The 14,786-nt window shown below is 44.6% G+C and overlaps 1 protein-coding gene across 1 annotated transcript in view; it reads right to left on the reverse strand.

The window, feature by feature from the left end:
* LOC138261357 (G-protein coupled receptor 83-like) overlaps window positions 1-14,786 on the reverse strand; it is a 769,995-nt gene that overhangs the window by 265,478 nt on the left and 489,731 nt on the right. Inside the window, exon 4 of the mRNA XM_069210228.1 lies at window positions 10,037-10,170. Within this exon, the coding sequence (XP_069066329.1) occupies window positions 10,037-10,170 (134 nt within the window). The remainder of the gene's footprint in view (window positions 1-10,036; window positions 10,171-14,786) is intronic.

Consider the following 14,786-nt stretch of genomic DNA (forward strand, 5'->3'; position numbering starts at 1 on the left):
GACCTTAAGAATTTCCTTAATTTACTGTTGGTTAAGCCAATGGAGTATTTCCTTCAGTAAAAGCCTGGTGTTGAGGGACAAGAAAAAATATTGACCCACACACCCTGGGAGAAGCCTCCAGGCTGTTAGTCATTAGCTGTTTTAAAAAAAAAAAAAAACTCCAGTTTGAGGAGTTTTCTAAATAAAAAAAACAGTTTGACAAATGGCTGCCAAAACTGATGGTGGCACAATGAAAGGAACTGCTGGGATGGCAGTTCATTTTAATGTACAGAGAAGCCCACTGGGCTGATGGTCATCTCTCAATTGGGCATATTGTAGTGGATCAGGGTGCTCCTTTGCCACCCTGATTGACTATACTCTGTCCACCAAACCTTAAATATGGATTTACATCTAACTTTTAGAAAATATCTAAAGAAAAGCTTCCAACTAATTTCAAACTTCCAAAAGTACCAAAATCATTTACAAATGGGTGCCTCTCTGTCTCTCAAATTTATTAAACACAGGCATCACTATTAAAAATGTGCAATCCTATGAAAATGCAACACACTTCTAAAAGAACTGGCTCACAATCTGTTAGCATAAAAATATCTGTTAGACAGAAGGGAATGTTGTGTCAAACACAATTTTAGCAATTGATATCAATCAAGAAATTGTTTGTTCATCTCCAACTTCATGAAATTAAAATAAATTACAGAATTATTTTAGACTATAAAAATATAGTGGTTGAATACAAAACAATGCATAAGGCTGATGTAGTGGTTGGTGTCTGGCATTCTGAAGATTCTCTAACTTGAAGAATGCAAAGTTGGAAAATTAAGGCTTCTCAGAAAACTGTTAGACCTGACAGCCTTTAGGCTAGTCTTACCCCAAATGTTTTTCCTACTCACCTCCTGTTGCTGAAATTATTTTTTGTTGGTTTTAGGGCTCTATGCACTTTACCACTGTTAACCAGTGCTAAAGTGCTTGTGCTTACTCCTTAAAACATGGTAAGATCTGCCTACACCTGATTGACACATTTGATTGACATGTAAATCCCTAGTAAAGTTATACAAGGCATGTAGATTAAATGCAATGCAAAGTAAAAAAAGACAGACATGTACTTTTCACTTTCAGATGTCCTGGTAGTGGAAAACCCATAGAATTGTTTTCACTATTTTGAAGCCTACCCCTCCCATAGGCTGATATTGGGTTGCCTTATTACAGTTAATAAGTGATAGCTTTTGATTGGGAGTTGATAGGAGTGTTGTGTTTACACTCAAATGAATTGTAATGTAAAGCCTTCTTTAATGATAAAGTTGGATTTTAAGTCACAATTCTGAAAATGCCACTTTTAAAAAGTTGCCATTGTCTTGGGTCACATGACTTGGTGTAGGTGGCAGTTGGTCTTTGTGTGATAGCGATACAAAGGGGTACTAGGGAAATCCATAACCAATTTTAGGGGGTTAGGAGGGAGTCTAGAAGTTTCTCCCACTTCAAAGGTGGTTACCAAGTATAAATATTGGACCCTCAGACCAACTCTTCAGTACAGTCCTGGACCCGTGGAAGACTTCAGAAGGACTGTCTTTTATTTCAGAAGGCTGCCCTGCTGCTTGAGGCCTGCCTTGTTTCTCAGAGAACTGCCCTGCTGCTTGAGGTCTGAATTGCTGTTTGAAGGAGAGGACCCTCTCATTGATTCCACGATAACCTGGTTGACTCCAAGGGTCAGTTGGCTGACTTCCTGTTTTCAGCTACAGGGACATGACAAGCTCCAGAGGCCTCCCTGGAATTGCCAAGGTGACTTCCTGCTCTAGACCTGCCGGGATCTGCAACTGGACTTGCATGAGCCCTGCTGGCCTCTGCTGGAGTGAGTCCCTGATCCCCAAGAAGTGCCTCCCCAGGTCCTTGATTCTTAGCTGGCATAATAGAGAACTTTCCCTTGCCTAACTGAAGGTTCCATCACATCTGTCACAAAGCAATGTGAAGCTCCGCAAGGCCTTGCAGAGTCTCACCACACACCTGATAGCTTCATTGGAGCCAACGCATGGTGACGCAAAGCACCACAAAGCCTTGGTGCACAGGTCAGAGCTTCATCAGAACTGACGCCAAGCAGTGCAAAACACCTCAAAGCCCCGCAGCACAGCTGAAAGCTTCATTGGAATTGCTAAGTGCTGCAAAGCATGGAAAAACCTTGCCACACAGCTGCAAGCCTCAAGAACTGATGCCAAGCGGTGCGAAGCCTCACAGAGGAACTTCATGCAGACATCACACCAAGACATAAGGTCAAACTCCTAGTGGGACAAACGTGGTCCTTTGCCCTAACAGTGCTCCATCGTGGTCAGTCTGAACTTGTGACTTTGTCCCAGTCCAGCGCGAGCAGATAACCACTGTTAGTGATTTCTGCTACATGGCGTTATTTTTACTTAAAGCTTTGAAATTGCATAGTACACCATGGTCCAGTATAGAAAACCTTCATTGTTAAACAGTGCGCTCAGACTGAATGTGTGTGCTGAATGTATGTGTACTTGTAATAGTAAAATGCATGAAGGTAACAATGCTGGACAATTAGTATGCTGTGAAAGAGTGTCTGCAATGGTACTTTACATTGAGGACCTTGGGTTCCATTTTGGGAAGTCCAGGCCTGTCTGGTGAAGTCAGGAGGAGTAGATCAATCTCCCCAGACAGATTTGTGTATTGCTGCATTTTTGTGATCTGGGAGGGGCTCCCTTTACACTTGTTTACTCTTTTATTCAGTGATAATTTAGAAGGAAAGGGCCTGACCACCTAATGTGTAGGGCTAGGAGCCTGGAATTAACCGTTTGATGCACACATCGCTCTGGTTGACATCCAGGTGTGAACTCTGGTCACTCCCATGAATTTTGTTGTGGGACAATCAGTGTTGGAGTCTTGCCTGCTCTGAAAGGCAGCGTTTCATGAGGAAAGAAGGAAAAAGAGAAGTGCCCACCTCAAAAGAAGCAGACCCCCATCATAAAACCTTTTTGGTGACTGGAAATGGACTATAAGAAGGAAAGGTTGAGACCCCAAACTTTTTCATCTGCCAAGAAGCCAGATGGGCTGTGGAAGGCGGGGAAGTTCTGCAAGACTTCTGCCTGTGACCAAGACTGGGGACAAAGGCCAGCTTCTCGGTGAGGGGACATCACCCAAAAACAGAGATCACCGTCACTAGAAACTGGACCACCAGTGCCTGCCTGCTTGCCAAGAACAGTGTGCCCTGTAAGGATGAGGAGAGCATTGGACGGAACAAAGTTCCCCTCAGGGCTCCAGTCGGGAGCTGAGGAAAGGATTTATTCCCCGCTGTTAATCATTTTAAAAATTGATGAACTGGTAAAAAAGTAAACATGTATCTGCTATTCAGCCCTAAAATCTAGGCAGTGAAAACAACAATACACCAATAATTCCTAGATTTAAAATGCGTATGTTTAGGAAAACAATCATGAGATTGAACAAGAAAAGAAAGTTGCAGTAGTATTTTCTCTTTTCTACTGCCAATCCCACGAAAGCAGCATGAAGGGACAAAGCAGGAGCTAATGAGCCGCTGAAGCAGCTAAGATGGAAACAGTAGAAGTGTGAAAGGGCGAGAGGGGGTAGGACTGGGAAGAATAATGGATGGGTGGGGTGGAGCGGAGAAGAATGTTCCATTAAAAGAGGAGAGTGAGGGGAAGGTAGAAGGGTATCAGAAGAGGCTGAAAAGAAGAGGGAGGAGAAAAGGACGCAATGCGGAGGGGCTGTTAGGGAATCTCACCCTACCCCTCTTTAGAAGGCAGGGAAGAGTGACCAGGGAGAAGAAAAGTGGAGTTACAGATGGTATCCTGTTGTCATTGTCTATGGTAGTCATTCAAGCTCTTCTTGCACCACCCACTTCCTGTCATGTTGTTTAAGTTTAGCTGCATTTGGACCAGTGTGGAGCAAGCAATACATAGAAATATACCTTTTAGAAGCATGTACAATGCTACACATTTTAATCAGATTATTTTTTGTTGCATCTTGGATGTTTTCTTGAATGAGCATTGTACTCTCTCCCCTTCTGCATTTCTGGTATTTTTAACTGCTGTATCCCAAAGCCTTTACCACCACCCCACATTACCATATAATTTGCATTAGGTCTGCATGTTCATCCGCACATTTTGTTCAACCCTCTGGTCTATGTGGTAAATTTTAGGCATAAGCACTGGTGTGTAGTAAATTCTATGCATGTATTTCAGCTGTGTAATCTTACATCTGGCATACATTCTGTGGTATAAACAAACACTCTCTTCCAGTCTACCTCAGACACGTCCTCCCTCCAGTCACCATCCCGTTGGTCTCATACTAGTGTAGGGTGTCAAAGCACTTAGGGGCATATTTATACTCTGTTTGCACCGAATGTGCGTATAAAATGTTGACGCACATTCGGCGCAAGCCTTGCACCATATTTATACTATGACGACAGACCCTGCGAATGTCAAAATTCCTCTGTGTGTGTCATTTTCTGGATGCGGGAAACCGCCTTGTGTTAATGACATGCAAGGTAGGCGTTCCCATCCAAAAAAATGACTTTGAGGCCTGTGTGTCTTATTTACACTCCTGCGTCATTTTAACGCACAGGAGGGGGCGGGCCTTAAAAAATGGCGCCCAGCCTGATGTGCACCGTTTTTAACGCCTTGGTGAGGGCAGGCGTTAAGGGACCTGTGGGCTCATTTCCATGGTCTCTGACCATGGAAGCAGTCCACAGGTGCTCTTCCCTGCCATCCCCACCCACCCCTGGAGGACATCCGTCTGTGAGAATAGTGAATATTGGTGCACTTTCTCATACTTAGTTCCCCAAACTCAGATGGATGTGAGAAATACATTGCAAAGTTTTGTGAAAACCCTGGAAGTTAAAAGTGTGCATGTTCATCTCATTTGGATTACATTTTACTCAGCATCTAATAATGGAGAAAATCTGCATGAGTAGCTGGTGACCTGAGTAAGTGACATCCATGTATGTAAAATAGGCTTACAGATTTCAATTCATGTTTCAAGTTGGTCTTTTGAAAATGGATTTAGGAAGTCCTTGTGCCACGGGCCCAGCTGCACGTGATTACAGTTACTGTGCAATAACACTAAGCAATCTCTTAAAGTATCAGGCTATTTCCATAACAGGCTACGATACATCAGTCAATCAGTGAAGTATTTATTTCCATAGTTTATAACTTCATGCTACAAGAAACTGCATTAAATGACAATGTCTCATATTAAAGTGCAAGATTGATGCAATCCTTACCAGATATTGGGGCATATTTATACTCGGTTTGCGCTGAATTAGCATTATTTTTTTTACACTAATTCAGCGCAAACCTAACTCCATATTTATACTTTGGCACTAGACACATCTAGCGCCTAAGTTATGGAGTTAAAGTCATTTTTTGGACGTGGAAACCTTCCTTGCATCAATGAGATGCAAGGTAGGCATTCCCGTGCTAAAAATGACGATGTGGACCCTAGCACCATATTTATCCTCCCGTGCTAAAATCAAGCACAGGGGATGGGAGCCTTAAATATTGGCGCCAAGCTTGCTTAGCGCCATTACTTAACACCTGGGTATGGGCAGGCGTTAGGAAACCTGTGGGCATATTTCCATAGTCGGAGACCCTGGAAAGAGCCCACAGGTGCCCTTCCCTGGCCCCAGGACCACCCCACCCACACCAGGAGGAAAGCTAAGGACAGGGAACCCCATCCCAGGTAAGTAGTGGTAAGTAGTTTTTTACATTTTTTGTAGTGCTACAGGGGGGCATAACGTGGGCCCCCCTACATGGCACTTGGCCCAATGACATATGTCCCCGGGCATGGCCATTGGGTTGGTGGGCATGACTCCTGTCTTAAATAAGACAGCAATCATGTCCATGAGGTTTTGACGTCAGAAAATGATGCTAGTCTGGTTAGAGGCATTTTTTATTCAACTGACATCGAGGGTCCCTGCAATGATATAGTAGCTACTCCAGGGAGACAAACTGCATTTAAAAATCTGTATATAGCTACCACTGATTCTTTCTGTATATATTTACATGTAGAGACAATATTGAAAGATATATTTGTTGTGAATATAACAAGAAAATGTCTCGCAAACCCAGTGTTATTAATTTATATGTAAGGCAACCTACACTTCAGTGAATTAATGACACATCTAATGTCATTTTAACTCTGCCTTGTTCATTAATCACTTTTCATATATATATATATATATATATATATATATATATATATACATACAATTTCACTGGACAAACATGCCTTTATTTCCAATCTTTTATATGTATTTAATCTGTATTATATTTTCAAATACTAAGGCCCATATTTATACTTTTTGATGCAAATCAGCACTAGCGCAAATTAGCATCAAAAAGTTTACCGCCGGCTAACGCCATTTCAACGCACCAGCGGGCCGCCTTATTTATGGAATGACGTTAGCCAGTGCTGGGGCCTGGTTAGTGTCAAAATAAATGACTAACATAGCAGCGGAGGCGTAGGGAAGAATGGGGGTTGTGCGTCAAAGAATGGTGCAAGTCAGGTTAGAGTCAAAAATATTGACTCAAACCTGACTAGCCTCATTTTTTGATGCACAACCCCCATGGAAATGACTCTCCTGTCTTAGTAAAGAAAGGAGTAATGCCCCCTGCCCAATGGCCATGCACAATGGCATGTAGGGGGGCCAATTTAGGCCCCCCTATGCCACTTTAAAAAACAAAAAAAGACTTACCTCTACTTACCTTGGGTCCCCCATCCATGGGTGTCCTCTAGGGGTGGGCGAGGGTGGCAGGGGGTGTCCCTGGCGGCAGAGAAGGGCACCTGTGGACTGCTTCCATGGTCAGAGACCGTGGAAATGAGCCCACAGGTCCCTTAACGCCTGCCCTGACCCAGGCGCTAACAAATGACTCTAAACTGATTTAGAGTCATTTTTTAAGGCCCTCCCTCTCCCGTGCGTTATTTCTGCACGGGAGTGTAAATAAGGCGCAAAGGCCTTAGAGTCATTTTTTGTCCTGGAACACCTATCTTGCATCTCATTAACGCAAGGTAGGTTTCCCCGGTAAAAAATGACTCAAACTCCATAAATTTGGCACTAGACAGGTAAAGCCCCAAAGTATAAATATGGAGTTAAGTTTGCACCGGATTTGTGTAAAAAAAATGACGCAAATCTGGTGCAAAAAGAGTACAAATATGCCCCTAAGTGTGAGACCTGACAGCCTTAGGGTGCCCACCCCTAACCTTTTGCCTGCCTCCCTCCACTTTTGAGATACTTTTGTTGCTGGTTTTTAGACTCTGTGCACTTTACCACTGCTACCCAGTGCTCACTCCCTTTAAACATGGTAACATTGGATCACACCCAATTGGACTATTTAATTTACTTGTAAATCCTGGTAGTATAAAACTCCTAAATTAGTTTTTACACTACTGTGAGGCCTGCTCCCTTCATAGGTTAACATTGGAGCTACCCTCATACATTGTTTGAGTGGTAGCTGCTGATCTGAAAGGAGTAGGAAGGTCATATTTAGTATGGGTAGAATAGTAGTACAAAATCCTGCTGACTGGTGAAGTTGGATTTAATATTACTATTTTAGAAATGTCACTTTTAGAAAGTGAGCATTTCTCTGTACTTAAATCGTTCTGTGCCTTACAATCCACATCTGGTTGGGTTTAGTTGACAGCTTCTTGTGCATTCACTCAGACACACCCCAAACACATGGTACTCAGCCTCACTTGCATACATCTGCACTTTGAATGGGTCATCCAGGGCTGGGAGGATGGAGGGCCTGCTCTCATACATACGACTGCCACACCCCCTACCGGGACCCTGGCAGTCAAGATTGATCTGAAAGGGGACCTGGTGCACTTCTAAGCCACTCTTTGAAGTTTCCCCCACTTCAAAGGCACATTTGGGTATAAAAACAGGGTCTCTGCCCTACCAAGACAGACACTTCCTGGAGAAGATACCTGAACCAGAACCTGCACCTTGAGAAGAAGAACTGCCTGGCTGCCCAAAGGACTCACCTGACTGCTTTCTGAAGAAGACTACTGTCTTGCTGTTGCCCTTCTGTCTTGCTACTCTCTTGCTGTGCTGCAGAGGTGCTCTCCAAGGGCTAGGATAGAGCTTGCCTCCTGTTCCCCGAAGTCTCAGGAACAATAAGACTTCTCTCCTGCAGCTGAAATCACCGTGCAGTGAAAATTCGATGCACCGCCTGCCAAGAACAGTGCAACAGCTTGCTCACGGTGAAAAATTCACAGCACGCCAAGACCTTGACACAGCACCAGCGACGCGACTGGAACTTCAACGCACGGCCCTACTGGATCAACGCAAGCTGACTCAGAACGACGCTGCCCGACTTCCTGAGAGGAATTGATGCAGTGCCTGCTGTGCGGAAGAAAATTCCATGCATCGCCTACCGGAATCGACGCAGGCCCTGGGACTTCGCTCTGCAAGCCCAGGATTCCATGCATCATCCCTGGGGCATCTGGAAACCCTGCAACTCGAAGAGGATCGAAGTCCGTGCAACAGAAATTGACGCAATGTCTTCCCCATGTGGAAAATAACGACGCAAGTCCATGAGCGAAGAAGCGAAACAGACGCACACTCACCGTTTTCCACGCACCCCCTCCTCTGAGGTCCCTTGCGAGGATTTTTCCGCGCAAACCAGGTACTTGGCCCTCTGCAAGAGACACTTGTTGTTTCTAGGAGAACTTAAGACACTTTTTTATTGCTTTTACAGTAATATTTCAACTCTAAGACACTTGATACCACTTTTAGTGACATCCCTACATTTGCTTATTTCATCTTTAATCGTTTTGACCTGCATTTATCCAGATAAATATTATATATTTTTCTAAACACTGTGTGGTGTATTTTTGTGGTGTTATATTATGGTATTGTATGATTTATTGCACAAATACTTTACACATTGCCTTCTAAGTTAAGCCTGACTGCTCAGTGCCAAGCTACCAGACGGTGGGCACAGGATAATTTTGATTGTGTGTGACTTACCATGACTAGAGTGAGGGTCCTTGCTTGGACAGGGGGTAACCTGACTGCCAACCAAAAACCCCATTTCTAACACCTGGCAAGTAGGTACACTTGCCAAGTCGAATTAACAGTTAAACCTGAACACACAGACACTGCAGTGGCAGGTCTGAGACATGATTACAGAGCTACTTATGTGGGTGGCACAATCAGTGCTCAGGCCCACTAGTAGCATTTGATTTACAGGCCCTGGCACCTCTAGTGCACTTTAATAGGGACTTACTAGTAAATCAAATATGCCAATCATGGATAAACCAATTACATACAATTTACACAGAGAGCATATGCACTTTAGCACTGGTTAGCCGTGGTAAAGTGCTCAGTGTTCAGAAGCCAACGACAACAGGTCAAATAAATAGGAGGCAGGAGGCAAAAAGATTGGGATGACCCTGCATAAGCAAAAAAGTCCAACATGGGCCAACAAATAGGCAGAGCTGAATCTAAGCTAATTGAATCATTGATGACAGTTATACTTAGAGTAGGTTGTCATTCGACCAAATCATGTCTAAAATGCCAATAGTTTTATGCAACCTGTGTCCCTAATATTCAGTAAACAAATTCTTGAGGTAGAAAATATTTTTCTTCTTGGTTAGTGGGAGTGGGTATGCGTAATCGCACAAATTGACACAACAATTGATGTTTAGTGTAGGCTAGAGCGCTCTGTAGATGTTACACTTTTAGGATATCTGCATAAGATACATTTGCATACACTGAATCAGAATGTTAGTAATTTATGTAGTCAGTGGTTAACCTGAAAGCCAGGAATGGATCCACCCCGAATGCTAGACATGTTTAGCAGAATATTACCAACGACTGTGATAAGGCCTCAAAGGGAGACTGTGAATAGGGCCACTATACATCACATGAATACAGTAACTTAAATAGGGAAAAACCGGCTTGGTGGATGTTGACGAAAGGCTGGAAAACTAAGCAAGAATAAGAGTGAATGCAATAGAAAGGAACGTGGGAGCATCAGGGACAGTGAGGAATGGATATATTGTTGCAACTCACCTGTAGTTGAATTGGAAAAGTTTCTGGTAAATGGCATGCGGGAGGGAGAAGCATGTTGCCATCACCCAGATAATTGAAATACTCAGGACACCTTTTGTGAGTGACATTCGCGGCTTCAGCGGGTTCAGGATAACCTATAATGCAAAGAATAGACATTTTCAAAGTGCACGTCTATTTTTCCACCTGGCGCATGCAACAGCAACACAGTGGAAACACTCCTGTGCAGTAATTGTAGGCAAGCGTGATAGTAGGTGTTAATGTCAAGGCTGTTATTAAATGACAAGAACATTTTGCACTTACCCAGCATCCCCTCTGGGGGTGCAGATTTGGAAAGCCTTCAAATGGAGCAAGCAGACTGACAAAATCAGATTTATTCAAAATCAAAAAGTTCTCTGATTCAGTTACAAAAAACCATAACAAGTTGGTGGATGAAAAGAATTGGCTGTTTCGGCAAACTCAGCTGAACCCACAATGCATCATAAAACGAATCTCGCACCAAAACGTGCACTCTAACACATACATGTAGCACGTACGCAAGTAATATTCTACTTAATTGCATCCGTGACTAAAAAGAGGCCTATTATAAACATTGTTTTGCTTGTTGCAGGGCTATGTTGACAAATGAGGTGGGAGTGTGCTGTTTTGGGGGATTCTCCATATCCACAGCAGTTCAAGTAGGTCAATGAAGTGGCCACCTTTTCTGGGCCTGCCAGCTACATAGAGCTAATGATCACATCCTGGGGTTTTCAGGCTCAATGTGCACAATTAATTATATGCACTCATCCAAAATAATATTTGTAGGAAAATGGCAGTTACCCTCCCCACCCCACGTTTTGCCTGATATTGATGCTGACTTGACTGAGAGTGTGCTGGGACCCTGCTATCCAGGCCCCAGCACCAGTGTTCTTTCACTAAAGATGTACCATTGTTTCCACAATTGGCACACCCCTAGAACACAGATAAGTCCCTTGTAAAAGGTACCAGTGGTACCCAGGGCCCTGTGAGCAGGGAAGCTCCCTAGGGGCTGCAGAATGTGTTGTGCCACCGTCAGGGACCCCTCACCTAACACATGCGCACTGCCATTCCAGATTGTGTGTGTTGGTGGGGAGAAAAAGGCAAAGCCGACATGGCATCCCCATCAGGGTGCCATGCACACAAAACACTGCCTGAGGCATAGGCAAGTCACCCCTCTAGCAGACCATAAAGCCCTAAGGCAGGGTGCACTATACCACAAGTAGAGAGGGCATAGCTGCATGAGTAATATGCCCCTTCAGTGTCTAAGTTAATTCTTAAACATTGTAAGTATATGTTTTGGGAGTTTGTCAAAACGAACTCCACAGTCCCATAATGGCTACACTAAATACTGGGAAGTTTGGTATCAAACTTCTCAGAATAATAAACCCACACTGATGCCAGTGTTGGATTTAAAAAAAACAAAAGGCACACAGAGGGCATCTTAGAGATGCCCCCTGTATTTTACCCAATCCTTCAGTGCAGGATTGACTGGTCTGTGCCAGTTTGCCACTGAGAGATGGGTTTCTGACCCCTTGGAGTGGGGGCCAGAAACAAAGCCTGCACTGGGTGGAGGTGCTTCACACCTCCCCCCTGTAGAAACTGTAACACCTAGCAGTGAGCCTCAATGGCTCAGGCTTCGTGTTACAATGCCCCAGGGCACTCCAGCTAGTGGAGATGCCCAGTCCTCCGGACAAAGCCCCACTTTTGGCAGAAAGTCCAGAGGAATAATTAGGAAAAACAAGGAGGAGTCACCACCTCAGCCAGAACCACCCCTAAGGTGTCCAGAGCTGAAGTGACCCCCTCTTGCAGAATCCTCCACGTGGTTTGGAGAACAGGGACCAATAGGGATAGGAATGTGGCCCCTCCCCCAAAGGGAGTGGACACAAGGTGGGTGTGACCACCCTCAGCAACAGTAGCCATTGGCTACTGCCCTCTGACCCCTGAAATGCCCCTAAATCTTGCATTTGAGGGCTCCCTGAACAAGCTAGTCAGATTCCTGACGACCTCACAAGAAGAAGGACTGCTTAGCATAAACCCCAGCAGAGAAGGAAAGGAGACAACAACTGACTTTGGCCCAGCCCTACCGGCCAGTCTCCTGCTTCAAAGAAACTGCAGAAGAAAAGCAACTTGTCCTGCAGGCCTAGCAACCTCTGAAAAACCTCCAGAGGACTGCGTGCATCACAGAGGATCAAGAACTCCTGCGGACATCGGCCATGCCCAAAGAACAGAAGAAGAAACCACTTCTGAAGGAGTCCTAACCACTCTGCACCCAACACCCATGGCCCGAGTCCAGGTGGCCCAACCAACCAGAGAGGATCCCCGGACGACGGCGACCAAGTGCCTACCCTGGGTGGACATCTCCACCCCTCCACGATGACGCCTGCAGAGGGAATCCTGAGGACCCCCTGACTGCGACTGCACTGGACGAAGATAACCGACCCCAAAAGACACACTGCACCCGCAGCCCCCAGGCCTTGGAGAAATCGACACCCCTGCAGCAATGATCAACAGGCAGCCCTGTTTGCACCCTGCACCCAGCCGCCCCAGTGCCTCTGAGGGTGCAGGATTGGTGCCTACTTAGGGCCCCTCCAGTGCCACTCTGAACCCCACTGGTCTGCCCTGAGAGCCACGGGTACTTACCTGCTGGTGGAATTAGACCTGTCTGACTTAGAGAGGTCTTCCTGCAAACCATTTGCCTTCTCCCCTGTTTTTTTGCCAAATTCATGTTGGCCTTATTACTCTATGTATTTTACCACTGCTAACCAATAGGTATATTGTATTTAGTTATAGGTTCCGAGCAAAGTGGTATACCACATACCCAGGACCAGTAAATTAAATGCTAATAGTGGGTCTGCAGCACCTATTATGCCACAGACATAAGTAGCCCCTTAAAACATGTCTCAGTCCTGCCACTGTAGCCTGTGTGCAGTTCAACTACCAATCAACTTTGCAGGCCTAAAGATCCCTTTTTAATACATATGTTTTGCCCATAACGAAGGCATTAGACATGTGCTTTAAAGTTTTACATGTCCTGGTAGTGACAAACTCACAAATTCATTTTTCACTACTGAGATGCCTGCCTCTCCCATAGGATAACATTGGGTTACCTTATTACATGTACAACTTTTGTGTGGGTGCAGGTTGCAACTCTGAGTTATAATGGTAAAATTAGGACCCTCCGACTCAATCTTCAGTTCACTTCTGGACCTGTAGAGGACTCTCAGAGAACTGCTCTGCTGCCTGTGGCCTGCTGTGTACTTCAGGGGTTGTACTTCTGCCCAGAGAGGAATGTTCTGCTGCCTGTAGCCTGCATTGTGTCCTCAGAGGACCTCACTGCTGCTTCAGACCTTTCTTTCTGCTTGAACCCAGTAACACAAGAGTGACTCCAAGGGCTAGTTGGCTGGCCTCCTGATCAGAGCCTCAGGGACGGAAAAGGCTCCACCCATCTTGAACCCACACCTGGAACTAGCCTGAGTGAGCCCTGATCCTCCAAATAGTGCCCCTCCAGGTCTGGACCCTTGGAAGTGGTTCCAATGGAGCCCAGATAGCACATATCCAAAGTTTGGGACGTAAAAAAGTTCAGTCAAAACGTGCTCTGAGAACCACAAGGAGACAGGTATCTACTTGCTCAGAGATCCAACCATGATGCATCACCAGTTATCCAGACTTTGCTGTAGCTCCTGCTACTTTCTTCACTGTAGCATGTCTCATGGCTCCTCGGAGAAGGGGAGTCCCTCCTCCTGGAGCCCACATCAGACATAGCCTGCAAACTTGTCCCCCTGGAGTTTTTCTACTTCCAAAAAAAAACTAAGAAGTCCTATCATGAAAATTTTCATTACAACTTCGTCCAAAGGTTTGATGATGATGATGCCTTCTCCACGGACACTCTGAGCTGCCTTGCTCCGTAGAGCTTTACCTTCTCAGACAATTTTCGACTAAATTCAAAGGTAACTGGAGACATGGCCCAACCCACTTTTTGCTTCTGAACCACGCTCCACAGCTGTTGTCCATAACTTTCGCCTTTGCCACAGTCTTGTGCAACTAGATGTCCGCGGTTGGTGCTTTGATCTTTAGGGCGCTATTTTCTTACTTCAAACTTTAAAAATGTGTAACTCCATTTCTACTGATTGGATTTTTGTCATTTTGGTGTCAAATCATTTTTTTATTTTATTTTACTCTATTTCTTCTAATTAGTATGGGATTTTTGTTGTGTTCTGTTTTCACTTAAGTACTCTTAAGTGCTGCATAAATACTTTACACATTAAGCCTGACTGCTTTAGTTTCAAACTATAAGAGGGTTAAGCACTGTTAATTTAGTGACTTTCTATCGTTCAGCCTGACAAGGAGTATGGCTGTTGCTTGAGAAGGGCAACCAACAACCCAATTTCATACACTAGGGTACCTGTAGATATGGTTGAATGTATAATTTGCAAATGGATTATCCAGATGAGTTAATCCTATACAAAGTGTTAGCTGATCTCTGCATTTTCTGGGTGTTTGTTGGTTTTTCTGAGTTTGTGCACCTGCTAGAAAATATTCTCACTCCCTAAAGTTGGGAGGGAGCAATATTGTGACAGTCCCTCTATTGTCACAGGCGGTAATGACAATTACCACCCTGTCATCCAAAGGTCTGATAGGAGGAAGGTTGCAGAGGAGGGTTGGAGAAAATATAGCTTTTGGTTAAAGGTTGGTTTGGAGCTACTTGTGTGCAGCCTCTTATCTCAACATGTGAACG

The sequence above is a fragment of the Pleurodeles waltl genome, chromosome 2_1, assembly GCF_031143425.1.
Source record: "Pleurodeles waltl isolate 20211129_DDA chromosome 2_1, aPleWal1.hap1.20221129, whole genome shotgun sequence".
NCBI classification, from domain to species: Eukaryota; Metazoa; Chordata; class Amphibia; order Caudata; family Salamandridae; genus Pleurodeles; species Pleurodeles waltl.